The sequence below is a fragment of the Pterocles gutturalis genome, unplaced genomic scaffold, assembly GCF_000699245.1.
Source record: "Pterocles gutturalis isolate BGI_N339 unplaced genomic scaffold, ASM69924v1 scaffold5158, whole genome shotgun sequence".
Classification (NCBI taxonomy): Eukaryota; Metazoa; Chordata; class Aves; order Pterocliformes; family Pteroclidae; genus Pterocles; species Pterocles gutturalis.
In genome coordinates, this window is record NW_010120274.1 from 662 (window position 1) to 28,492 (window position 27,831).

The 27,831-nt window shown below is 37.7% G+C and overlaps 1 protein-coding gene across 1 annotated transcript; it reads left to right on the forward strand.

Moving 5' to 3' along the window:
* Window positions 1-420: 420 nt before the first annotated feature.
* LOC104464191 (DCN1-like protein 2) lies at window positions 421-27,467 on the forward strand. The gene is made up of 7 exons (XM_010076830.1): window positions 421-462; window positions 1,050-1,266; window positions 4,376-4,544; window positions 7,208-7,338; window positions 21,975-22,057; window positions 23,145-23,241; window positions 26,935-27,467. The coding sequence occupies exons 2-7, from the start codon at window positions 1,092-1,094 to the stop codon at window positions 27,012-27,014; spliced, it is 735 nt and encodes a 244-aa protein (XP_010075132.1). The 5' UTR covers window positions 421-462; window positions 1,050-1,091; the 3' UTR covers window positions 27,015-27,467.
* Window positions 27,468-27,831: the final 364 nt, after the last annotated feature.

The following is a 27,831-nucleotide window of genomic DNA, read 5'->3' on the forward strand; positions in this document are numbered from 1 at the left end:
AGATCAGTAAATTTTCAGTTATACCTGATGATTTAAGCAGTACTGAGGAACTTGGACAAATGTCTCAGCTTAATTGCTGGCCCAGAATATGTGTTAAGTATGGTTTAACAAAATTGGAAAGTATCAGAATATAATAAAAACAGAGTTTGATTTAAGCAATCTCCTTCCAACTTCATGTAAAGAATAACGTTGAACTACGTTAATAGTAAATTTGGTCCCTGTAAAATCCCTGTTCCCACCTCTTGTGTTTTCCAGATGTGTAGGAATGTTGTGTAGATATGATTGCTGCAATTAGCTGCCATTAAGAGAAACATCTTGTTGGTTCCTGTATACCACTATAATAGACGATTTTGTTGTCTGGTGTGTTAATAGTATAAACACATTTTTCAGAGTTAATTAAGCTTTTAGATCACATTTACAGCAACTGTATAGTCTCATTGTAACATTCAACAGATCTCTGACGTCTGCTTTATCTGTTTTCTTTTTGTCTTATGTCTTTGGCAATGGTTTCCAACATAAGAATGAGGGAAAGGCTTCTGCCTTTTTCAGCTGATCACTTAAAAGTATTAACCTTTGCCTTGCTCATTGTTGCTAGGAAAATATTAGGAAAACTGTTGAGCAGTTTTTCTCTGCATATGAAGGACTTATACATAAAAGTTGTGCCTATGTAATTTCTTGTTTGTATAACCACTAGGCATATTTTCAGAAGATAACCATATTGCTACATGATGAAACTTCTCTTTATTGCTGTTAGAGAACAGAAAAACTTCTGCATATGTGAGCATTAAAGCAGAAATACAAATCTATTACTGCCAGAATACGTGCTGCTAAAAATATATATATATAGATGCTGTCATTTCAATTTTCAGAAGAAAATGCTGTCTTTTTAACTGCAGAGGAACAAGGCTTTGTCTTCCTGTAATTCTGAAGTGAGAGTTGTCATCAACCAGAAAACTAAAACCTTTTAAAGATAGGCGTTAGTAGTAGAATGCTGAAACAAGCTTCTGGATTAGCTTCATTGGCTTTCCTGCTTCTTTTGCATCCCAAAGCATAAGCTTAAATCGTCTCAGAAGGACAAGGTCCGCCAGTTTATGGCATTTACCCAGGCTGGTGAAAGGACTGCTATATACTGCTTAATGCAGAATGAGTGGAAACTAGAAGTGGCAACAGACAACTACTTCCAGAACCCAGACTTGTACTACAAAGAATCCATGAAAAATTCAGTAGACAAGAAGAAATTAGAACAACTGTATAATCGATACAAAGGTAAGGCTTGGGTTTTTTTATCGTGGATTTTGGTTTTTTTCTAATTATTTTGTCTGGATGGTGCTTCTGCTTTTCCCTCTGCCATCCTTAAGGACTTTTAAGGAAAGATTGCCAGCTTTTCCTTCTCACTCTGTGTTTGTGGTAGTGAGATATGAATGAAAAAGGTGTTAAATGCTCTTTATGTTCAGTACACAACTGCTGTAGATATTCCTGTAGAGTTTAAAGTAAGGTCACAGTAGGAAATCAAACCTATCATGAGGAAATATTGTCAGCTACATATGGTGGGAGAGAGAGTAAAGCTTGTTATGCAACTTACTTGATTTATTGCCAATGGCAGCTATTAAATTTATGTACCATACAGTTCGTGTGGCAAAATAATAAGTATAATTCTTACACTAATATTTGGGAGAGGTAATTTTGTTCCAAGATAGTAGTATTTCTGTACACTAAAATACACTTCAGATACCATTACAGCTAGGAGTGTGACAAAACAGTCAAATAAGAAAACACAAAAACTTGTCATGGAAACTCCCTCCTTAATTTATTCTTTGTGCTTGTATAGTGCAACAGAAGTGATGAATGTCCCTGTTCAGCGGGGCTTGGAGAGAAAAAACACAGGAAAGTGGATTAGAGGCAGAGTTGTTCCTTTTCCATTTATTTTTATTTGACAGTGTTGTTAAAATAGCAGAAAAAATTAAAGGAACAGAGAGGAATGTACGTGATGCAGGTAACAGTGCTCTCTGAAGTGTGGCTATCTGACATGAAGGTGTGCGATGTGCCTTACATCTAGACCAGAGTGGGCTGGAACCATTAACAGCCCCTACTGAAATCCACGCATCTCGTGTTTTAAAAAAAGAACTCTTAACAATTGCTCAACTATGATTTTATGTGCTTTTCTAATTGCAGTGTGTGGCATGCTCTGCATGCACTTTATCCCGTTCTTATGATATCGTTTCCATATATTTTGCTACTCTTTACAAAGTGTGTTCTGTTTTAGTTATAGACATTCTTTAATGTTTCATTATTATGTGGTAGTGAATTGTGTAGGGACAAAGAATCAGCAACACTAGCATTTCCTTTGTGAAAAAAATTCTTAACTAGAGAAACACTTTTTTTTGTTTTATATATATGTGTAAATGTATCTGTAGCATATATATTTTTGCTTGCTCCTTGCATGTCAGCCTTAGAGATTCCTGGGTCAAAAATACATACAAATTCGTAAATGCTACTAAGAATGTTTAAAAAAAAAAAAAAAAACACAAATGTTGTTTATTATTCTAGCGGTGGCAAACTGCACCCCTTGGCTTTTGTGAAAGAAAGTCTAGTCAGTTTTATGTCTGTGTTTTGGTTAGGAGTACACTTGTGCAGTTCCAGCATTTTCACACTTAAAGTTGTAAAGCTGAACAAAGCCTTCACGAGATTTGAGAGAAAACAAAAAAAGTTTTGGTTAACCACCTTTCCTTTTGTCATATGTAGCTTAAACCTGAGTAATTTGCCTCCCAACAAGAAGGAATTCCTTTGTCCTACGGGGACTATAGAGTAATACATACCTTGCACTGTATTTGAAATCTGAGATGAGAAGTCTTGCATTATCTGTGCTGTCTTTGTGTTACTTTTCTTATCTGTTTATCCAGCAGCTCTATCAAAACAACATTTTCATTTTTGTTCCTAGTTACCTGGATGACAGGAAACATGTTAAGGATGAAACAGTCCTTGTTGAAATAATCCATCAGAATTTTACCACTGATTTCAACACTAGTGCACTTTTTTGCCTTTGGTTCTTCAATTAAGCCCCAAATATACCAGAAGTGCATTTTACATGTCTTAGAACTAGATCTGGCATACAGTAGAATAGATATGTTTACTTGTTATTTCTGCTCAAAAGTCCCTGAGTTATATCATGGATGCAATTCTTTGTTTGCTACACTAACTTCCTCTCTGCGTTTTAGCATTTCTTCCACTGCATTGGACAGAAAAGTGTAAGAGAGCTTAGCTTGACAACAACAACAAAAAAAAACCCAAAAACCACTAGAAAGCTTTCTTTAGACTTGATTTTGTAATTTTTTTAATCAGCTCATTGGAAAAGGACTTAAAAAGTAGCATGATTGAAAATCTTAACCAGTTTAAGAAGTTAATCTTAAACTTGAGGGATGCTTTTCTATGTAGCCCAGCTTAAAATACTGAAATGTTGTCTTATCAAAAGCTGGGAAAGACACTTATGTAGTTTGTAAACTGTCAAGCTTTGAAAACTAAAGGTGTTTTATTTGTTTTCATTGTTGTTGTTGTTTTGGGTTTTTTTTCCCCTCCAATTATTTAAGTTTACCTGCAGGGGATTTTGTTTGTTTGGGGGTTTTTTGAGAGAGAATTTTGTTACAGAATTGTTACAATGACATCTACCCTGATGTAGGTAGTTACAGAGTGTGGTTCTGACGTCCAGAAAGGTAGTAAACTTACTACTACTGAAACATGGTATTTCCTAAGTAGTATGGTTTAGCTTAACACCCTGTTTTGCTAAGGCACTGTTTGAGAAATATTTTGATGATTTTGCTGGCTTATAATTAAAAAACAAAAATGTTTAACTGTGGTCTTTAAACAGCTATAGTGGATTTTCATATTTATATATATATATCTGTCAGGAGAAAAATCTGTGGGCTCACTTGATAGGTGTGGTTTTGTTAGTTTTATTTCTTGGGGGTTTGTTTTAATTTGGTTTTGGTTTCTTTTAATACATGCTAACCAATTAATGTATTGTACATTTTGGTGTGTTTATCAGCCTTACAGTTTTTAGATGTAGTCAGGCATCTCCTCAGTTAATTCAGATCTTTCATAGAGCATTGTGGAGGGAAGAGGAAGCTGTTTCATTGATGTTAGCTAATGAATTTAGGAAAAAGTTGCATACCAATTCCTAGGGAAGTTTGCAGAATATTTAATCCATTTACAGATACTTTTCAAGGTACTCCTAAAAGTAACTAGATTTCAAGTGAAGACATTTGTGAAGCTTATGAAAAAATGAAGACATATGTTATGCAGTATATAAAAGCTGTGCAGGTGATTATTTGTCAATATTTTTTGTAAATAATTGTAATTCTCTCTGTATTTTGAACTTCAGACCCACAAGATGAAAATAAAATTGGCATTGATGGGATTCAACAGTTCTGTGATGATTTAAGCCTGGACCCAGCCAGTATCAGTGTTCTGGTAGTAGCATGGAAGTTCAGGGCAGCTACTCAATGTGAATTCAGTAAAAAGGAATTTGTTGATGGCATGACAGAGTTGGGGTAAGTATCCATTTCTGCACAATTCAACATGTAAGGCCTGAGCTCCTTTAAAACATTTTTAATTGAGTTAAGTGTGAAGCTTCAAAAAGCTGTTAAGGCTGGTGCCAAGCTTAACAGGTGCTAATGACTGGTCCCATCTTCCTTAAATTGGTGCTTTACTGCAAAGCCTTTGCAATGACTGCAGTAAGGATGAAGCAAAATAATTCCTACCTGTACAGCAAAGAAAACAGACAGATATGATGATCTTTTAATGTAATTCATGCAAACATATGCATGGTTGTTTTAAGGTTTTGAGTTGGACCAGGTGCTGTTAAAAGCTGGAAGTTGCTGGAGATGTATGAAGGAAAAAAGGTTCAGTCAGTGTTGAAGCGGAAGATAAATAGGAAAGAAGAAAAGAACCTTCAGTTCTTTCCCTTTACCTTATCACCACCAAATGCAACTTCTTTTTCTTTTTGCCAGTTTTACAAGCCATAGTTTTTTCTTATTGCCTTGTATACTAGGTACTTCATTTGTACAGAATATCTGTAAGAAATTGAAGTCAAAGTCAAGGTATTGGTAGTAGAAAAGGTTGTTTAATCTGACTGCTATATGACTGATGATTTTTTTTTTTCCTTCCTGGGTTATGGAGCTGTTGTGGATAATACACTTCGAGGTTAAACCACATTGCTTCTGTTTAACATTGAGGTCAAGCATCACTGTAAAATAATGTTTTGTGTATAACTTCTCCTTGGAAGAGATGCAGTATCTCTAATATATAGAGGTGTCAAAGTTATTATTTATTTTCAAACAGATTGCATTAGATAGGTAGAGAATTACAGTTCTTGTGCAAATTTTTTGTAGCTAAATAATTTCAGTTGATCTTAGAATAACACCTTATCAATACCTTTCTACAATAGACCAACTTTTGGCAAATGTGGTGGTTGTTTCTTGAGCAGGAGTCCTAGCAGTCTGTTGTTACTGACCTCATCAGTTATTGACTTCTTTCTAAGGTTTCCTTTTTAGCTAAGAGTATTCAGAAATTGTGATGAAATAACTTTTGATATCACCTGAAGTGCACTGCTTTATTTTGTCCCTTTGGGTAGAGAATGTAGGAGTAATTATGATTTTCTAGCCATTGACAGCAATCAAGTGCTAATGCTGTTGTATTAAAGGCTGACAGCATTATCTGATATAACTGATTAAAAAGTTTTTGCTAAACCACCTGTGGCTTCTGGCTTAGATTTTATTTCGTATCTTTATTGTCACATTGCTCCTGTGTCCTCATGACTGTCTCTGATAGAGTTCCACAGAGGTCTGTGATTTTTATCTCTTTCTGCTCAACACATATTATTGTGTTCTTGGGAGCATAAACCAATCATACCTGCTTGCCACTGGTGTAGTGCTTATTGAGACTTTGGAATGACTTTTTTGGAGGTGCAGTGTCTGTGGTTTTTAGCATTGAACATGGTGAAGATTTGAATTAAAACAAATTCCCTGAGGCTTAGTTCATATAGCACCTTTAGGATACATATGGGAAGGTATGATATTTGTCCCTATTGTTAACTAGATCAAGTCTTCATGAAACAGAAGTTCAGTTGAAGACTGTTGGCAGAATTCTTTCTTATTTCTGCCAGGTATTGCTGGAGGCCAGAAAGGTACTTATTTTTATTTGTACAGTGCAGGATGGTTAAAACTGTATCTGCATTTTATGGATTTTGCCGTAGTTATCCATACTTTAATAAAATTATTCTTGACTCATTAGGATAAATACAAACATTTAGCTACTGTGAACTTCCAAATGCAGGATGTTAGTTATGATAGCTGCTTCTCTGAAACTGATTTCCTTCGCTTTGAGTTTCTAGGTACAGTTCAAAATATTGGTAATATCCTATAAACCTTGAATATTCATTTGACTCCTTGGTGTGAGGGGAACCCTTTTTCTTTTAAAATTGCATCTTGTCAGCTCAGGAGCTTTCACTGAAAATGCTCCAATTGTGTGTTATTAAGGGATGTGTTTCTGTTGGAATCTCAGTAACTTGATTCTATCTTAGCTTACCTGTGCCAGGTTATTAAACAGTTTGTCGGCCTTCAAGCTATTGTCAAAGGCTCTCTTTTTTTTTTTTTTTTTTTTTTCCCTAGGTTTTATCCACAAGTATTCTATGGTGGGGAGAGAATTACTGCAAATAATATCTCATTTTGGTGGAAAGTCCTCTAATGTTAAGGTTAACTGTAAACATAGTATGCATCTCTTAATTTAGGTAGAGCAGGGAATAGGTAATGTCTATCTAGACTAAAGCAAAAACCCACACCCTTGTGTTTACAACAGCTATAAAAGGGGAAAGGATAGCAGATTTCAGTGAGGTTTGTGTTCTTTAAGAAGAGAATAATGCGTCCTGTTTGAGTTCCTAAGCACATGAAGAGATTGAGAAAAGAAGTTAAACCACTGAATTCTGTTTGGGTTGTGTATTTAATGGATGCCTATATATAATGTTCCACTTAAAGTCATTTAGTGAAGACACATGAATGCTTATTTTTTTTGAGAATGCTATCCAGAAAGATACTCTGTTTATAACTTAGATACTGTTTTATTTTGCTCTGAAACGAAACCTTACAAAATAAAAAAGAGAAGAAAAAAGTAAAAGAAATCTTAAATATTTACAAATATCATGGCCTCTTTTGAACAGGTGTGACACCACAGAAAAACTAAAAACCCTATTGCCAAGACTGGAACAAGAGCTAAAGGATCCAACAAAGTTCAAAGATTTTTATCAGTTTACTTTTAACTTTGCTAAAAACCCTGGACAAAAAGGTCTAGGTAAGTAGTGAAAAGTTTAGGAAACATCTACAGGCAGTGAAGTCAATTGCAAATACTTCCAAAAATACAGTTTTCTCATTGATGATTGTACAGTAGATTAATTATGGATTTCTTTCACTGACTTCTCCACTTTCCTATCTTCTTTCAATTAATCTCTACTTTAATGTCCCCTTGGTACAGATAATTTAGTGGGGTTTTCTGCTAGTATCAACAGTCTCTTTCTTCTTGTCAAAGGAAGTTCTTGCAGTTCTTAGAGACCTGTCAGAATGTTTTGTTGGGTTTTTTTTTAAAGATTGAGCTAGTGAACTCCTTGTGTTTTCCATTTTGTTCAGAACAACTGAAATAAGATGTCCGTTTGGCTTAAAAAGGAGAAAACTGTGCAAAAGTTATTGTTCTTCTAAGAGTTTTTAGATTTAACTCATAGTTTTTATGTAAAGTTTGGAAAAAGAATATTATGGACTTCGTTCAAAGCAAGTGAATAGAAATAGGCATACAGTTTATAAAGTATTAAATTATTATTCTTCATAAAGTTTGAGATTTATCCCAATCCATGTCTTGTATTGTTGGAGTAAAATGGATACGTTATTAATAGAATCACAGACTGGTTAGGGTTGGAAGGGACTTTAAAGATCCTCTAGTTCCAACCCCCCCTACCTTCCAGTAGACCAGGTTTCTCAAAGCCTCATCCAGCCTGGCCTTGAACACCTCCAGGGATGGGGCATCTACAGCTTCCCTGGGCAACCTGTTCCAGTGCCTCACCACCCTCACAGTAAAATATTTCTTCATAATATCTAAACTAAATCTACCCTCTTTCAGCTTGAAACCGTTATCCCTCATCCTACCTCTAAACTCCCTGATGCAGAGTGCCATCCCATCTCTCCTGTAGGCCCCCTTTAAGTACTGGAAGGCTACTGTAAGGTCTCCTCGGAGCCTTCTCTTCTCCAGTCTGAACAGCCCCAACTCTCTCAGCCTGTCCTCATAGGGGAGGTGCTCCAGCCCTCTGACCATCTTCGTGGCCCTTCTCTGGACCTGTTCCAACAGGTCCATGTCTTTTCTGTGCTGAGGACTCTATAGCTTAACCCAGTACTCCAGGTGAGGTCTCACGAGAGTAGAGGGGAAGAATCACTTCCCTTGAGCTGCTGCTAATGCTTCTTTTGATGCAGCCCAGGATACGGTTGACTTTATGGGCTGCAAGTGCACATTGCCAGCTCATGTTCAGCTTCTCATCAGCCAACACCTCAGGGCTGCACTCAAGCCATTCTCCACCCAGCCTATATTTGTGCTTGGGATTGCCTTGACCCAGGTGCAGGACCTTGCACTTGGCCTTGTTGAATTACATGAGGTTTGCATGGGCCCACCTCTCAAGCCTGTCAAGGTCCCTCTGGATGGCATCCCTTCCCTCCAGCGTGTCCACCCCACCTCGGCAAACTTGCTGAGGGTGCACCCGATCCCACTGTCCATGTCTCCAGCAAAGATGTTAAACAACACTGGTCCCAGTACTGACCGCTGCAGAACACCACTTGTCACTGGTCTCCACTTGGACATTGAGCCATTGACCACAACTCTTTGAGTGCGGCCGTCTAGCCAATTCCTTATGCAGCGAGTGGTCCTTCCATCAAATCCACATCCCTCCAACTTAGAGACAAGTATGTCGTGTGGGACTGTGTCAAAGGCTTTGCACAAGTCCAGGTAGATGATATCAGTTGCTCTTCCCTTATCCACCAATGCTGTAACTCCATTGCAGAAGGCCATCAAATTCGTCAGGCACAATTTACCCTTGGTGAAGCCATTTTGGCTGTCACCAGTCACCTCCTTGTTTTCCATGTTCCCAGGAGGATCTACTTCATGGTCTTGCCAGGCACAGAAGTGAGACTGACCGGCCTGTAGTTTCCCGGGTCTTCTTTATTTCCTTTTTTAAAAATGGAGGTTATGTTTCCCCTTTTCCAGTCAGTGGGAGCTTCACCAGCGTGCCACGACTTCTCGAATATGATAGATAGTGGCTTAGCAACTTCATCCGCCAGTTCCATCAGGACCTGTGGATGCATCTCATCAGGTCAATTTAAATTCCAGTGTTTTATTCTCTTCAGTTCAAAAATATATGTAGTTTATGAATAGATAAAAAAATTGTAAGGTGAGATCTGTATCCTTTCAAGTTTATGTCCACTTTCAAAAGACACTGTGTAGGAAGGAATTAAACTGGTTTGTGTGTAGAATAGCACTGTACTATCATCACTGTTCTCTTTGTGTTGTGCATAAGAGGAAGTGGGTTTTTTTTTTTAGCATAACCACTTTAACTCTGTGTTAATATTATTTGGCAAGCATGTTAACAAATACTTTTTCTCAAAAACTGTTGGAAGAGTAGTGAGATGGAGGAGCAGAATATTGATTTAGACCTTTTCAACTAGAGGCATCTGTTCTCTTGTCTTTCCCACTGTCTTTTTTGTTATTTCTTTTTTAAATGGGGGGCAACTTTTAGCCAGTTTCCATTTTTCTTTGATTTTTTTTTCAGCAATTTCATTTTTTTGTTACATGAATCACTCTTTCATGGGTCACATGCCACTTTTACAGACAGAAAAATGCAGTCGTCTTGTAATGGTTCTGTGAGTCTGGTTGGAAATGAAGTCCCTTGGTAGTTGTTAATTTTCTTGCCTCTCTTCCTTAAAAAGCCTACTACTTTCAGACTGTGGAAAAGGTAAGTCAGTTACAGCTGATGTTGGAATTTATGGGATACCTAAAGAAATATTACAAATGGCTTCCTGTTTTAGTTGGATCAGTTCCAACGTGAAACTCATACTTGGAAAATATGTCTCAAAAGCTTTTCACCTAGGCCTGTACAAAGAGGCCTGCCGCCTAACCCAGATTATGGAACTGAATGTACTGTTTTTATGAAAAGAGGAGGAAAAAGGAAACTTACTTGTTTTCCCTTACTTGTGTTTATTTGGTGTGGAGGCCCTTTCATTTGTGAGTCTGTCTTTTCTGCTGTGCAAGAATGGTACTTTTTGGCAAGAAAACACCTAAGTGCCTGCTTGCACTAAGAGTTGAAATACTAGCAGGAGAAAGTAATAAGTGCAAAAATTAAACTGTTGAAAGAGTTGATTTGAACTGTTCCTGATTTCAGTTTTCAGGGATTTTAATAATTCTGGTAATACTGTTTCTTAATTTCAAATAGTGCTTAGTTTTTACATGGTAGTATTTTGGTGACATTTTTGTCAGTCTTTCTGGTTTTGCTAAGATGATTCTAGATATTAAATATAAGCAGGTGCCGCTGCTCTTATTTCAGTGGAGATACACCATATTTGTCTAGTGTGAACTTGGATCACTGTAGGTCAAGTAGAAAGAGTGCTGAGCTAGCATATTGACTAATATGATGTTTTTGAGTGATTGAGGTCAGTGATAGCTTATCCAAATAAAACTTAACACTGGTTTGGAGTTGGAATCTTTTCAGGGAATGCCATCGTAGTCAGTGAAGCAGCGAGACGGTGGAAAAAGAAAAGTTTACAGGTTGACGTTTACAACATACAGCGTTGTGCTGCGATTATTCTAAGAGTTATGTTTGTTTTCGTTCAGCAAGGAGAAAAATTCAGTCAGTTATCTTACTGGAGTGTCTGTATGAGCTGAGAATTCTAGTTGCTTCAGCTACATTTAATATAGGCTTAGGTGCTTTGTAATTTTACATCCTCTTGTCTGCATATAAGATTTATTTTCTTCCAGAATCAGAGACTGTCCATCTTCCTGCCCTCTCTCCATGACTAATGTAGAGTTGTTTGGTGTTTGTGCCGCAGTGACTGTGTGCCCTCTTGTCAAGGAGATGTGGGAATTTATCTCATCTGTGTACAAAGTCTGTTTCTCTCTTACTAAGTTTGCAGCCTTGGCTTGGGATGCTTTTATAATTTCAGTCCAGATAGTTAAACAGAATGTGTAATTAGATTTGTTACCAAATGAGCTGGTATAAATCTCTGCCTAGCTCTGTCTGGGTCATCTTAAGGTGTTGACCTCCCCTTCTTCCCCACATGCATGTTAGATGACATGCAGTGCTACCTAAGTATAGGATGCTGCTAAGCTGCTGCCATAGCTGCTTGCCTTAAAACGTTTCTGGTGACATGCTCCCATGGTAGTGCTTGCCTACTCATTCCCATTCACATTTGAATTATGACTTGAAGACTAAGAGGTTGGTAAGTTTATGTCAAGTAGGGATAAAAATGAATGGGTTTAATTAATGAAGTGGCAATAATCAAAGTAATTCTTTCCTTAACTTTCCATTAGAAAATATTTTGATGTGGTTTTTCTGGGATGTGGAGTATCCAGTGCTTCCTCTTATTACACTTAGAGTTTAAATCACCAAGTCTGGTAGTTGTTGCACTCATTGTTTAGGGTAGTGATCTGTAGGCTAAAAGAATGTTGCTTGGTGCTCAGGTATACACATGACCTATCAATACATCCATTTGAAAACTAAGCAAATTTGACATAGTGCCAGTGACAAATGGGATATTCTTATTCTTAGCAGATTGCTAATAAAAACTTTTATTAAAAGAAGACATAATTAAAATGGTTCTTCTGTTGGATCCTTCAGACTGAGTGCAAATGCATCCTTTTTTTTAACAAATAATGTGAGAATAGTGCTCACCAGAAAAATGTCTTTGATAGGCAAACAAGACTCATTTATGCAATTATTTTTCATGTTTATTATCTTAGCATATTGAAACTATCTGAAATTACTGAAATAACTCTAAAATGTCCAAAGAGTGATGCTTTGGTTGTGAGTCATGTTCATTGCTCTATCAGTATTTTGGTATTTTTCAGATGACTTTTTTTTTAAATCTATTTTTGCTGTTTTAAGAAGTGATAAGCAGCAGTTATTACTTTATTTTTTTGCCCCACCTCCCCTGAAGAACATCAGGAAATACAGTGATCCATGGGTTCCTTTTTAATACACCAGGTGGTCTTTAAATTTAAGCTATAGTGAAACACTTATATATATGTACTCATTTCTACCAGACAGAATCAACATCTACCAAAACCATTCCTTGCAGATATTTTTCTAACCAAACATTCAGTGGTATGCTGGCAATATATACTAACTTGACTTTTCAGTTTCAGTAGTTATCATCAAGATTTGAGATCTGATTGTCAGTGGCGCTTTCTGTCTGACAAAGTTTGGGAGCCACTGCCTTCACGTAATATAATCTTAAATTTCTGATGGCGGGTCTCATCCGTGCTTGCTCAAACCTATTGATAGATTTTTTTTTTTCTTTTTTCTAGAATAAATCTTACATCTCTGTACCTAAATTCTTCAGTTCAATGCTTACCCATCCAGAGGAAATATGCAGAATACATGTTTCCTTAGAGTTAGTAATAACTTTTTACATATTTGGCAACTATGTATACGTCTTCCCTTAGTCTCTAGACTGATTAAAACTAGTTACTCTGATAAATTTTATCTTCCAACTCTCTGATATTGGAATGATATCTTACAACTCTTTTTTCCTTTGCAATCCAATTGATCTAACTTTCTCTTGTCTTGTAGTACCCAAACAAGATAGATCTCTTCCGTGTGCCTTAGATATTTTGCTCCTTGTTTTACATCCCCTTGTTAAGTTTGCTGAAAACACTGATACTCTCTGCAGTTTCTCATCTATTATATTGTTGGGTTTCTGCAGAACTGCAATGCACCCAGTTAATTCTGGTCTCGTATTTCTGCAGTTGATTATTCCTACTAGCTATATGACTTTGCACTTCTCTTTTAATTAAATCTTTTGTCTTTACTTCCAAGTGGTTTTCCAATTTGTCCAGTTTTGAATTCTAATCCTGTCTTCTACCATGTTACACTTTTTTCAGGCTTTGTATAAGTCGCAGATTTAGTAAAAGTTTTATTTGTTGTATCATCTGATACAACATCTTAAGTATTGGACAGTGCTGGATACAGGACTGACACCCATGGACAAGTTGCTTTCTCCTAATTTGGCAGAGAACCACTGAGGTTCTTCTAGAACCTCCTTTGACCTCTGTGAAGTCGCAAAGATGGCTGTGAAGTCGCAAAGGTGGCTGTTTGAGATTGCTTCAACATCCTGAGATGAATTTCACCATGTCTAGCTTCACTTTGGGCACCAGTGTTTTCAGACTGAATTTCTAAAAATTGCTTCCAAGATTACTGTCAATTTTCATTGAACCTTTCTGCCTCTAGCATATCTTGAAAAAAATCTTTGTATATCCCAAACATTTCTCTTTTGGGAGATGTCAGCAGGACGCGTAATGTCTTTTATTACCCCAGCTGCCATTTGTAAGGGAAGGAGTGGGAATGCACAGAAGCCCTTAAAAAATTTTTTGGTGACAGAAGGATTTTGGTCATACTCAACACAGTTGTCTCCACGATGCAGTGGATTTTGCTCCAGGAAAGTGGTCTGGGGGGAGGTGTGTCTGTGCAGTTTTGTGCATTATTTATTTTAGACCCTGTCTTCCAGTGCTTTTTAATTTCTTCATATTCTATAGTTCCTGTCGAAACCAGTGCAAGAAATTCTGCCTATATGTAATCAGATGGGAAGAATTCTCTCCAGTAAATTCAGCTACATCTATTTTGTCATGCCCCAAAATAGGCACAGAGTTCAGTACACCGATATTCATTCCTAGAAATAGGACTGTCTTTTATAGGAGTCTCTTTTCCACAGTTTGTGTGGTGATACTAGGGAATTTTTTTCTTTTTAGGTCTGCAGGACTTCTATCTCTATAGTCTCATCCAACTTGAATGTTTCCATTTACCTTTATTAGCTTAATATTGTCAAGTAGTCTGTTTCTGTCTGGACACATGCTGTTTAAAAAGTAGTACCAGTCCCCCTAGGTGATAACTTGGGTAAGTAGTGAGATGCAGGAGGCAAAAGCATATTGCATAAGATCTACCATGATTTTCTTTAAGCAGAAAATTATGCTCTGATAGTGTTACTCAGGACCCAACTGTCAAGTGCCTTTCAAATACGTCTGAATAGATCTTATTATTATCTAAGAAAAAGATGAATGCTTGTGACTGTTAAGACTATTGTTGTTTAAGTGGTGGACAGAATTCAGGAAAAAAAAAAAAAGATAGCAAGGTTTCAACACAGAAGTGCTAGCTCAATGGCTGCATATTGAACCTGGCAGGCATAATATTTAGATTTATTAGACCTTATCTGAATGTTCTGTATATATTTTGAGATAATGTAAAAGGTGCAGTTTATTAAGGTCTGGTTTGTCAGGAGACTTTTACAAAGAATTATTGTGGATAACTGTGATCCTGTCTGTTTAATCTGCTCTCTTATGTTCTCACTGCTCTCTTTAGAACAGTAAATCTTTAAATTTTGCACGGTGCCGATTTGGAGAGGTTTATCTCACCTTCTACTCCCAAGTTTTAGTTTTTTCTACTGCAGCCCGAGTGAAATTTTGCATCCTAGCTTCTTGGTTGATAAGTGTAATAAATAATAGGATTATAGATCTTTTGTAATGTTGTATACAGAGCATTTCAGATTTCTAAGGACACTGTTCAAGCTCAAGACAAGGCCTTAGCTCCATCTTCCTTTGGTGTTTTTTTTTTAGTTGTGGTTTTGTTTTGTTTTGTTTTGACCTGATACTTACTGTGAGTCTCTTAACGGATCTCCCTTTGAGTCCCAACAAGACATGTTCAGGCTATCTGACACGCTCAGGAGTTTACTACAGCTTGTTTCAGCAGAAGGGAGGAACTTAATGCATTCTTTCATGGTCTTCGACTTTCAACATGGAAACATAAAGCAGATTTGGTCCTTCATCACTCCTTTGTGGTCCCTTCACTTGCTTGCTGGCTCAAAAGGTTGTGCTTCCTTCTCTCTGCCAGTTTCCTGGGATCAAGCAAGAGATGATACATGAAGAGGGCATTCAGACTTGAATCAAATATTACCTCAAGGCCAGAAGAATGACTATCTTTGCATCCGGTATGTGGACTTCAAGGAGGTTACATCTTCTATGAGCAGATGAGTATAATGTGCTCTTTTTAATTGAAGCAACATCAACTTTGGCGTTTGTCATAGCAGTGTCTCGAGATTCTTTGAAGAGGCACTTAGATGTTTGGGAAGGATTTTTTTTTCCTTTTTTTTTTTCTTTTTTTTTTCCTCCTAACTAGTTACCAAGATTTTCCTCCATTTTCAATGAAGAATTAGGCTGATCCGTTTGTAGGATGTTTGTAGGAGTGAGTGGATGGAAGAAGTTGAGGGAGTTCAATAAATGAATTTCATGTTTATTCTTGAAGAGGTCTGTGAATCCTGTATTTTAGGTGTTTCAATGGTCTTGTTCTGTACATATGGTCCTTGCTTTATTTTTGTTCATGTTTTTCTTTCTGAAAATGCCAGCAATTTAAGAGAAGCTTAGTATAGAACAGGGTGCTCTGATCAAAAAAGGCCAAAAATAGCAGCAAAAGTGTGGCGTAACTGCCAGTTCTAGTAATGCCTCATTGATTCTTTTACTCACTCTTATTTGGGAAGTGTATATCTGGTCAACTTTAAATCATCTGTTGTTTATTTGAATTGTACATGGAGAGACTGGCAGAGACGGAAGGATTTTGAAACAGGCTGCAATCAGGTTCGTTAGGCTGCACTCAAACTGATGTTTAGATAGCTACCTTTTTCTAAGCCTAGCTCACATACAGAATCAGTTTTTATCTGTTTGTGCAGTTGATGCTCAAGATAAGAAACGCGAAACGTTCTGCATGGAATCAGCCTACTTCAATGTGGCAGATGCTGAATTAGAGTTAATAAGAACAGTCAGACCATGCCCAATTCCTGCAGAGCTCTTCTGATACCCACACTCTTCCCTGTCCACCACAGGGACTTAACTCTGACGCTGTACATTAAATGTCCCCTAATGTAGAGCACTGGGAAGCTCTTTGCTTGCAGCTTTGCAGGGAAGAATGGATCCAGCTCAGCTGGATCCTGAGTTTAGCACCTTATCAGTTTTTCGCCTTTTCTCTCCCTTCTGTGGGAGAGCTCCTAATTACAGATAAGGGCTGTTTTGCTCTAAACTTTTGGCAATTTGGTGAAGGGTTTTTAGGTTGAACCCTGAAGGTATTTTCATGTTATTTTGTTATGTGGATTTGATTTGTTTGTTGTAGAAGAAGATAATGTTCTGGTTAGGAAAGAAACTAATACTTGTGTCTATGTTCTTAGTAATTTGGAAGCCAAAGAAGATTCTTAAAATCATTCAGAGATGAGGAAGCAAGGAATCAAGTAACTCACTGAATCTTGCAAGTATTAATTTGATGTTTGTTGGTCAGGTAGTGTGATAGTCCAATTGTTGAGACAGATTGATACCATTTTCCACTGTTCCCATATCTGCACCAGTTTCAGCACAGTGTCCAGGGATTTTATTGAAACAAAAAAATTTTGTACAATGTAGTTTGTTTTAGCTTTACAGATGTGTATGATATTTGCCTGTGATCATAGTGAGAAAACAAGAGGAAAGAGATCAAAGATTATCAGCCAAATGATACTTTAGGGCAAATTATGTGACTATAAGGAAAACATCTGAAGTTCAGTCTTTTACAGAGGCTAGATATATTTTTGCAGGGCGATTGAATGATGAAGTAGATTTCTGTGTCTTGCACCTGTCCAGATTAATTTTTTATGCAGTGTTTGGACAGGAGAGTTTGTTTTGAAAACTATAGAGTAAGTTTTGGTTAAAGCACTAGGGAGAGAAAGCCTCAAAGAGGCTTTTGACTCTGAAATTTTCATTTCCAAAACCTTTCTTTTTCATCCTTATCAGCTTGTCTGATGAAAGTAACTTTTACTTCCTACAGGCTTTGTTACATTCTTTACTAATTTGTTGGTTTGTGTCTGTAGATGGACTGGGTAAGGCGGCTGCATCCTGTTATTTTGGGAAAAAAAAATGCTGCCCATGTAGCTTGAGAGAGTACTCTTTGAATAAAAGTCATTGGAGATCACTGACACTTTTAACAAGCTGCCCAAAGTCTCTCACAGAGATGACAAAAAAAGTAGCAAACTTTACATTATTGAGAAGAAGATTAAACATCAATAAACGGAGAAAAAGGCAATACTGGGATAATCAGTTAATCTCAGAAGATGAAATTAAAATAAGTTATTTTTTTGCAAAACTCTAAAACATGATGGACTCTGCCATCGTAATGTACAGAACCTAGTTTATATGTGGTGGCTAATATTAAAGTATTCTTACAAGTAACTTAAAGATTTAAAACTGTAATTAGGAGGCCAATGTAATAATGCCTTTAGCCTTTTTTTCTTTTAAGTTATATCAGTAATTTAGGTGAATTAGTTTTAATATTCTGACAGCTTCAAACATGACTGCATAAACAGCTCTGTTGGTAGGGCAGTCTGAGAGCTGGAAAGCGGTATTTGGCAGAATATTATATACAAGTGAGTGCTGCAGTCCCAGAGTGCTGTTTTTGCATGGCAGGTCTAAATGAACTTCATTTCATGTTCCTCATAAATCCTACTCTCCAGTCAATTCCTTGCTATCTGCTGATTTATCTTTCTGTTTTCTCACTTTCTTGATTACTTGTATGCAATGACTTCATTGCCCTTGTCCAAAGTCATAGCAAAGGGATGAGGAACTTAATTTGATTTTTTTTTTTAATTAATGCAAGAATTTTTTGTTGTTGTTAACAAAAGATGAGCTTTTTATCAAATCTTGAAAGTAGACACAAGCTGTCTAACTGATAACGTATTTCCTCTTCTGTATTAATTGTGCTAATTTGTTATCACTTCAAGCTTTCTGTTCAATCAGAGTAGAAGAAGCTTTTTTTTAAAAACAATTTTAGAATGAGGCTTTAATGTTTCAGAATAGATCATTTGGCATGCAAAATGCTTTACTTCTGATTGTGAAAATCTGTTTCATTAATCCAAAAATGTAAAGAACTTTTAAAACATACTAAAACATGCTTACTATAATAAACGTTATTTAGCAAAATAGTGTTTAAAATAATTAAAACATTATTTTGCTGCCCGTTTCCTCTTTCTTGAGCTATACTTCGATACACTTAGATACAGCTTTATAAAAGCTTAAAAAAGAACTGCTGGAGAGAGTCCAGCGCAGAGCCACGAAGATGATGAAGGGAATGGAGCATCTCCCTTATGAGGAAAGGCTGAGGGAGCTGGGTCTCTTTAGCCTGGAAAAGAGGAGACTGAGGGGTGACCTAATCAATGTTTATAAATATGTAAAGGATGAGTGTCAGGAGGATGGAGCCAGGCTCTTCTCTGTGACATCCAGTGATAGGACAAGGGGCAATGGGTTCAAGCTGGAACATAGGAGGTTCCACTTGAATATGAGAAAAAACTTCTTCACAGTGAGGGTGACAGAGCACTGGAACAGGCTGCCCAGAGAGGTTGTGGAGTCTCCTTCTCTGGAGACATTCAAAGCCCGCCTGGATGTGTTCCTGTGTGATCTGATCTAGGTGTTCCTGCTCCGGCAGGGGGATTGGACTAGATGATCTTTCGAGGTCCCTGCCAATCTCTAATATTCTGTGATTCTGTGAATTTTTGTTAGTAATTTTAGTTTTAATTATTTTTGTAATGGTAATTGGTATCACTTTTAGGTGACTCAGTTAGTTCTGAGGGTTTTACTACAGAAAGTTTTATAGGTGTTGTATGGAGTCACAAGTAGACTAGACGCCCAGAAAGTGGAATATTTAGATGTTGAAGCTTTGTTTCAGTGTATGCAAAAACATTGGACTATAAAGCCATTATATGGAACAGGCTGTGTGACCACAACACTTGCCAGATATTGATACTGAAAATATTTTGGGGTGAAGGGAAAGCTCAAACTGTTGTATAATGTACAGTATATGATGTGATATTTTTATGAGGTTCTTTAAACATTAATGGTTTAGCAATTCTATGTTTTGGATATGAACATGGGCGTTTACAATGAAGTATCTTCTAAACTGGTCCTTGCTTAGGCATTAGTTTCCAGAGATTCATGCATCTGTCTTTTCCTTTCTGTTTATAAAACTTGCATTGTTAGGCTGTAATTTGGGAAGCATGAAACTAGCATATTTTTATAACTGAAGTTTGATTTTATTTGTAATGATGCCTTCATATCTAAGCAGTATTGAAATACGTATTCAAAAGACTGCCTAAGAAATCCATGTCTTGCAAAAGCACCTTCCTGTGGGGACGCAGAACTCCTATGGCATGAGGCCTTTTTTTTTTTAATATCTTTTAGTGCTGCACTAATTGTAGCAGATTCCCAAACTCCACAGCATTACTGTTTGTTGATACCAGTACCAGCATCCTAATATAGAACAGGAACTCTGTGTGACTAGGTCTTTCTTCCCCTTAAAGTAGAAAAATCCTCTTTTCTGTCCTCCAGTGCTAAGTTTTTCAACCTAGGTAGAAAATTGTCTTCAAACAAAAGCATAGCTATATCCCCTGAGCATGTAGCACACCTGAAGGTCTAGTTTTCTCAAATGCTTTAAGATTGCATAAACTGGCACCACTACCAAAAGTGATAGTCCCATCTAGTCCTTTTGTTCAAATATCTTGTGTTAGTTCAAGGGTTTGTGTGATTGCAGTGAACCAGATGAGGAAGATTTACTTTTTTTTTATCTTCTTCCCTTGAGCTAATTTTAACCAAGATCAGGACTTCTCTCCGTGTGCTTAATGGGGAAAAGCTCCAAGCTCCCGCGTGGAACACTTTCAGCCACTAGAGAGTGGCATCCTGAGCAGGATATGCTTTTATTGTACATTATAGCAAATAATTCCTGTGTCTTTGTGCAGGAGAATTGATCTGTACACCCATTTACTGTATCCCTCAAGTATCAACGTGATTAAGATAGTCTTTCATGTGCATTTTGTTAAATACAATTTTGCAATAATCAAATTCACCTTAACATAATACTGAATTTGACACATAGGCAATTAAACCAAGAAAGTGTGGCCTCGTCTTTCCCTTTTAACTTTTTTTTTTTTTTGTGGCGCCTTTAACCATCTTTGCTTCCTTGCCTGTACCTTCCTAATTTTTCCAAGGAGTATATCATCAGGAGTATAAAAATTCTTATGCTATTAAAGTGTTTTTCTTCAAAGTGCATTTTGCTTAATGTTGTCACCTGATAGGTTTGCAAGATTGGCTTGGAAAGGTTGAGTCTTCATACTGAAGCCTGAGTGAATGGAATCAAAGCCAGTCACTTCACAGTGAAGTTTAGAAAACCTTAAGATTATTCAAGTTTTTCCCTTCCCATTTATTTTGCTTTTTATTTCTGGTAACAGATATGAATAATTAATCTGCATATCTAAACAGCAAGTAAATGCTATTGACTATTGTCTTCTACTTACTTTCTGTGACAGCAAGTAAATGCTATTAACTGTTCTACTTACTTTCTGTGAAAAGTGAGCACGGTGGCAAAGACAGGAAGGACTGAAAGAAGTTTATTAGGGCATAAAGCAAGTTGTGAACTGAAAAGCACTCTGATTGCAGCAGAACAAACACTGGCAGCCCTGTCTCTCTGTAGCTAGGTATAGGCGTACTGCATTTCTCTACATCTTAACTATTGCACTATTTCAGCTCTGCAACACAGACTCTAGGGAACTGGCTATGTTAAAATCTGGAACATGTCTTTCAGGCTTGAAACTTCATTTCAGGTGACAAAGTGTCCTTTGGTTTGTAATGCGATATGTACAATTTCAAACACCACACTCCTTTCTTGTAGGTGGAGGTCAGGCTTCCATCTTATGTGCAGTGACAATACCTTCTATTAAGTTTTGTATTTTGTTTATGCTTACTTTACACTGAAAGCACAAACTGAAATCTTTTTGTGGTTTAAGAAAGGCTGTGCTTTATTTTGTGGTTTCACAGCAGTGTACATGCATCTAGTGCTGTTACCTGTGGGGCCAAGCACAGAAACCATTAGGTTTAGTTGGTGAGAATGAAAACAGGCCTTCAAGAAAACATCCTTTCTACTCTTATGCTGCATCTAATATTGCTCCTACTTTTCAGCTTGAATGTGCAGCCATGCTGCTTCTTCCTGTTGGCATGTGTGAGCTGAGCTCTGCTCCCAAATCAATGATGCAGAATAAGGGCTGCTTTCTTACCTTATATTATCAGTACTGAGTGTAGGTGTTTGTCTGTTAAATGATTCCAGAAGATCATTATTGCTGTAAGGGGTGCTGCAAAATTGTCACACCCCAGACAAATCTTTTTATCCCTTCCTGTCCTTAAAATCCCTTTCAAGTCAAGTGTGTTCAAAATGCAATAAATTAACAGGAATTGGCACTTGAAGATTTATGTGTTTGGGTTTCTATCAATATTTGCTGTGTTTGTACGTATGCGTGTATATATACTCTTTTTAATTGGTAGACAGTTATTCATAACTATTTTATTCTGTTTCTGTAGATTGAAAGTAACTTCAGTTACTTCAGTTGATGGATGGTGACCAAAATATTGTAGTCTTTGTGACTGCAATGTTCAATATGCAATTTGTACAATTACTGTTTGTCTTTTGCCTTTTAGGTCAGTGACAATAGAAAACAGTTCCTTATAATTTTTGTAGTGATTTTAAAAGAATGTTATTAATCTGTATCATAATATACTGGATCTAGCATTAATTATGCAACCATAGAGTTTTATTTCATATAATGTGCTGTAGTATTTATGTGTTGCTTTGTCTCTTGCAGATCTAGAAATGGCAATTGCATACTGGAATTTAGTCTTGTCAGGAAGGTTTAAGTTTCTAGATCTTTGGAATAAATTTTTGTTGGTAAGTATGCGCTGTAATCCTTCCTGACTAATCTTAGTCCACAGTAGTCTGGCTTGTAGGCTGTGTGCTTACAGTAAAGAAAAAGAAAGGATGTCTGAATACGTCCTTTGAACTTTTTCCATGTGGAGAACTGATATAAAATAGTCTTAAATCAAGACAAATTAAATCTTCCCTATGTAATTTTCTAATCGAGAGGAATGGAAAAAGATGTAGCGAAGCAATAAAGCATTCTCTTTGCTTGATCGTTTATCCTCCTACTTCTGAAAGTTTCTGTGTGAAATGAAGCTGTGACTGTATTGAACCTACGTTGTCTGTATTCTCAAGTCAGCTGCGATTATTGTCAACCATGTATTTTACCATGCTCTGCCTTTTGTGGTATTAATGTGTAAACTGAGTCTTTTTTAAATGTCAGTTCTGTTATGACTGACTTAACCTGAGAGACTCTTCTTTTTAAGCTAAGGTTCTTGTATGAATAACTATTTTAACTCGTTTTTTTTAGTGGAGTAAAGATGCATAAATTTAACTTCAGAAATTGCAAAATATTCTTATTAAAGAGCTGATTCATTCATCCATGCTTCTACATTTGAATTTTTATGTACTTGCAAAAAAAACCCAGAACAAAACAAAAAACCAAAACCAAACAACAAAAAACCCCTTATATGATGTCCCATAATGTATAATTATATTTTTTTATTTTTTTTTGTTTATCTTTTTATCTGTAGCTTAGCAGAATTAAGAAGTCTTTCTGCATTTTATCTCATAATCACCAGTGCTTAATAGGGAAAATGTATACTTCTTGCAATATATTCTGATTTTTTTTTTCTAAATTTTTGGACAGTATCTTATTTATTGGCTGAATAATGTACCAGTTTCATCAAGAGACCTATCAAAGACTTCTTACACTGTTTTGCCTTCTTTAGTTGCAGTTTATTTTGTATCTTTCTTTGGAAGCTCTGAACTTTTTTAAAAAAAAATAGAAGAAGAAATATCTGTAAAATGTTTATTTCTGTATATGTCAATATAAAATACTACTGTGGAATTTGAAAATAGTTTGGATTGAACAGTACCATTTTTTCCCGCTTTATAGGAACATCATAAAAGATCAATTCCAAAAGATACTTGGAATCTTTTGTTAGACTTTGGAAATATGATTGCAGATGATATGTCCAACTATGATGAAGAAGGTAAGCAGTACTGGAACATCTTCAAAAATTGGTACAGCAGAATTAAAATATTGCTATAAAGAAACAACTGAACATGCTGCTTCTGTCTTAATTTGTTTACCCTTAGAGGTTTAGCTGCAAATATAGTGTCATACTTGTTGACAAAACAGTAATGATAAGGTTAACTAGTTTGCTGTAATATCTAAATAGAAGAAAAGATACTGTCACACCATGATATAGCACATGCTGTTTGAACCTGCTGTGCTCCAAGAGTCTCAGTGAAACTGTATTTTTTGTAGGAAAGTGCTACTAACTGCAAGGAAATATATAATTTTTCTACCTGCAAGAATGTCTACATGACCATTTTTTTTATACTAATCTAAAAGCAATTTGCAGTCTGTTACTACTCGTGCAAGTCCTGTTTTGGAATGACTGCGTACAGAAATATTTCCTGAGTTATGAATGGCTCTAATAGGAATGCCATGGCTTTGCTATCAACTAGTGTTTATAAACTTTGTAGTGTAGATTATCCTTTAAGTACTTTTTGTTTTGTCCTGGTTTCAGCTGGGACAGAGTTAACCCTCTTCATAGTAGCTAGTGTGAGGCTACGTTTTGCATTGGGCTGAGAAGGAGGCTGATAACATGCTGATTTTTACAGCTGTTGCAAGGACAGTCAGGACTTTTCAGCTTATCTGCTGTGCCAGTGTCTGCAGGTGCAGGAGAAGCTGGGAGGGAGCACAGCCCCAATTACTAGCCTGAGATTTGACCTTAGGTTTAGGATTGAGACCTGAATTGGCTGACAGTCTATTCCATATCATGCACGTCATTCCCAGTATATAGATGAGCATCTGTCCAAAAGTGCTCTCTCTTGCTCTGGGGTGTCTCCCTCTGGGTCGCTCCTCTCTCAGGGTCATCTCAGTCTCTCGGACACTCAGGCTCTTATCTCCATTCTGGGACTGCGGTTTTGGGACTCTCCCTGCTCTGGCATCATTAGCCAGGAATGGGCTGGGCCTTGGTCATCAGGTGGTGAGCAGTATCACTGTGTATCACTCATTTGCATATATTGCTATTATTGTCATCATTATTCCTATTTACAATATTATTGTAGCTATTAAATTGTTCTTATCTCAACCCACAAGTCTCTTCCCTGTACCCCTGTAACTCTCTCCCCCATCCCCAGGACATGGGAGAGTGAGTGGAGCTGTGTTGTGGTGTTTTGTTGCCAGCCAGGGTAAAACTACAGCAGTCCTTTTCAGTGCCCAATGTGGGGCTCAAGTGGTTGAGATAAGGACAGACTTGAACAGAGTGTATTAAAACAAACTTCTGATAAGTGTTCATTATGTTTCCTAAGATGTCACTGTGGAGGAAACTGGTTTTGTTTTCTTATGAGTTCTGGGACTTGACTTTAGAGCTCTATGATGTAGCATCTAATTTGTTGTATGTGCTTGTGCTGTTTATAATGACTGTCACCAAGCCAAGTGATGCTGTGGCTTCATCTTTGGACTCTGAGTGCCCTGTGGCAAACATTTCTGCCAATTATACCAGCAACCAGTCTATGAGGGTGATGTTTCTCTTCACTGTCCCCTTCTCATCCAGACCATTTTCAACAGCTTTTGGAGATTTTGAATATTGTTGGGATTTCCAAACTAGTTCTATCCTGTTGCTAGGCCTCCTGAATGTATGTCTAATTGTATATATCATTCATGGTCAGGTTATCGTGTCCCCATTTATTAGGGTTAAGCAGATATCTGGAAAAATCATTCAACACGTTGCCAGTAATACCCCAGTACCTGCTGCCTCTGCGACAAATACTACAGCTACACAGACTGTGACTCCTGCTACAGTTGTTCCACCGCCATCTGCTACTGGTGCTCAGCACAAGCACATCACAGCTACTCAAACTCCAGCACACATTATGGCTGCTTCAACTACAGCAAAACATGCTGCGGTTACTCAGATTCTGGCACCTGTTATGCACTGTAGGTATGCAGGCTTCCATAAAAGTCACAGCCATAGCTACCCAAACTTTCATAAAAACCACAGCAGCAGCTACACAAAGTCCAGTGCCTGCTGCAACTCAAAGCCCTGTGCCCATCAGGATGACTCCCACTCCAGCACCCAGGGCAGCGACTTCAATCCCAATGCCTGCTGAGACTCCAACCCCAGCACCCGTGGCTGCAACTTCAACACCAGCACCTGGTACACCAACCTCAACCGTGGTGCCTGTGGTTGCAACTTCAATCCCAGCACCTGCTGTGCCAACTCCAGCCATGGTGCCCACAGCAGGGACTTCAACGTCAGTGACTCCAGTCCCAGCACCTACCATGGAGACTCCAGTGCCACTGACTCCAACCCCAATGCCCACTGCAGTGACTCCAATGCCAGTGACTCCAACCTTGGCAACCCCAGTTATGGTGCCCACAGTGATGACTCCACCACCAGTGCCCCTCCAGGTGAAAGCAAACTGAGGCCTGCACTCTGCTGCCAAAGGAATGGAGAAAAATGCATTAGCAATATCAGTCATGGCATACCACTTGGCTGCCTTTGACTCCAGTTCGTATTGAAGTTCTACCATGTCCCGCACGGCAGCCCTCAGTGGTGGTGTGACTTCGTTCAGGCCGTGGTAGTCTACTATCAGTCTCCATTCTCCATTAGACTTTTGCACCGGTCATATGGGGCTGTTAAAAGGTGAGCGGGTCTTGCTGATCACTCCTTGACTCTCCAGTCAACGGATCAGCATATGAATAGGTTTCACGGAGTCTCGGTTGGTGCAATACTGCTGTCAGTGCACTGTTGTAGCAATCGGCACCTGTCGTTCTTCGACCCGCAACAATCCCACAACAGAAGGGTCTTCTGAGAGACCAGGGAAGCTAGACAGCCGTTTGACCTCCTCTGTCTCCAAGGCAGCTAAGAACAAGTTAATAACTAAACTACAATAATAATAATGGAAATAATAATGATGGTGATAATAATAGTGATATATACAAATATGTGAATGAGTGATACACAGTGATACTGCTCACCACCTGATGACCAAGGCCCAGCCCTTTCCTGGCTAATGATGCCAGAGCAGGGAGAGTCCCAAAACCGCAGTCCCAGAATGGAGATAAGAGCCTGAGTGTCCGAGAGACTGAGATGACCCTGAGAGAGGAGCGACCCAGAGGGAGACACCCCAGAGCAAGAGAGAGCACTTTTGGACAGATGCTCATCTATATACTGGGAATGACGTGCATGATATGGAATAGACTGTCAGCCAATTCAGGTCTCAATCCTAAACCTAAGGTCAAATCCCAGGCTAGTAATTGGGGCTGTGCTCCCTCCCAGCTTCTCCTGCACCTGCAGACACTGGCACAGCAGAGAAGCTGAAAAGTCCTTGACTGTCCTTGCAACAGCTGTAAAAATCAGCATGTTATCAGCCTCCTTCTCAGCCCAATGCAAAACGTAGCCTCACACTAGCTACTATGAAGAGGGTTAACTCTGTCCCAGCTGAAACCAGGACAGTTTGTACGAAGAACTAGTGCTGCAAGAAGAGATTGAATGTTTAATTTATTAGTTAGGTGTGTTTTTTCCAAGTGTTTATCATGTTATGCATGTTAAAGCCAGACTAGGCCAGAAATGTCAAAAGTGAGCTTCTGATCCTTTGTATTTAGAGACTACACCAATTTGTCGCTAATAATGATACATTAATTTCTGTGTTGCTTGACTTCTCTTTAGGGGCATGGCCTGTTCTTATAGATGATTTTGTGGAATATGCACGACCAGTAGTCACAGGAGGAAAACGTAAAACTTCCTAACCCCAGACTTGTCAATATGGACTAAACGTGTGCTCTGAACTGCATTAGGTAATGAAGATTTGTTGACTGATAACTGCGCACTTGTTGCTGGTTTCAGTGGTCATGATGACATTCTGCAGACAAAACTGAAATTCTTCCTTTCTGCCTAAAGAAAATGATGGCTGACTTGTGGACACTTCAAGAACAAACTCAGAAGATAGTCCAGGCTGTTTCTAGGCTATTGGCTTAAATTGTTGTACTGGTTGTATCATATAGAGTGTAGATTTTGCATGATTTTATACTTTGGAGAAGTTCAACTAGAGGCCATTTTATTACAGTTTAGACAGCACAGCATGCAATCAGCTCGTGATCCAAAGTGAATACCAGCAGTTACATAAATAAAACTGTATTATATTGTACTTATATTAAAAGCAGTATTTGTGGTATATAAATTAAATCCCTAAATAAAACTTACGCAGTATGTTGTATTTTTATAAAAGTTAGTTCTGTGGATCTGTCCTAACACAGAATTGTAACAAAACGACAACTACAAAAAAAACCACTTATGCTTTTTTTACTTGTTGCCATAATTTTCAATTTGTATTTTTAAGTCCTAGATGTATAGATTGATTACATCCAGACTTTTGTTTTCTCCCAGTGAGATTAACTTCCTCATAATTATTCTTTAAGTGCTTGGACTTGTAACAATAGCACTGCTGAGGAAGGGCTGCTGCTCTATGCTATGTTGCAACTCCAGCTTTTTTTATTAACCATTAACCTTGAAGGAGCTGATTCTCCCCCTCTACTCTGCTCTCGTGAGACCCCACCTGGAGTACTG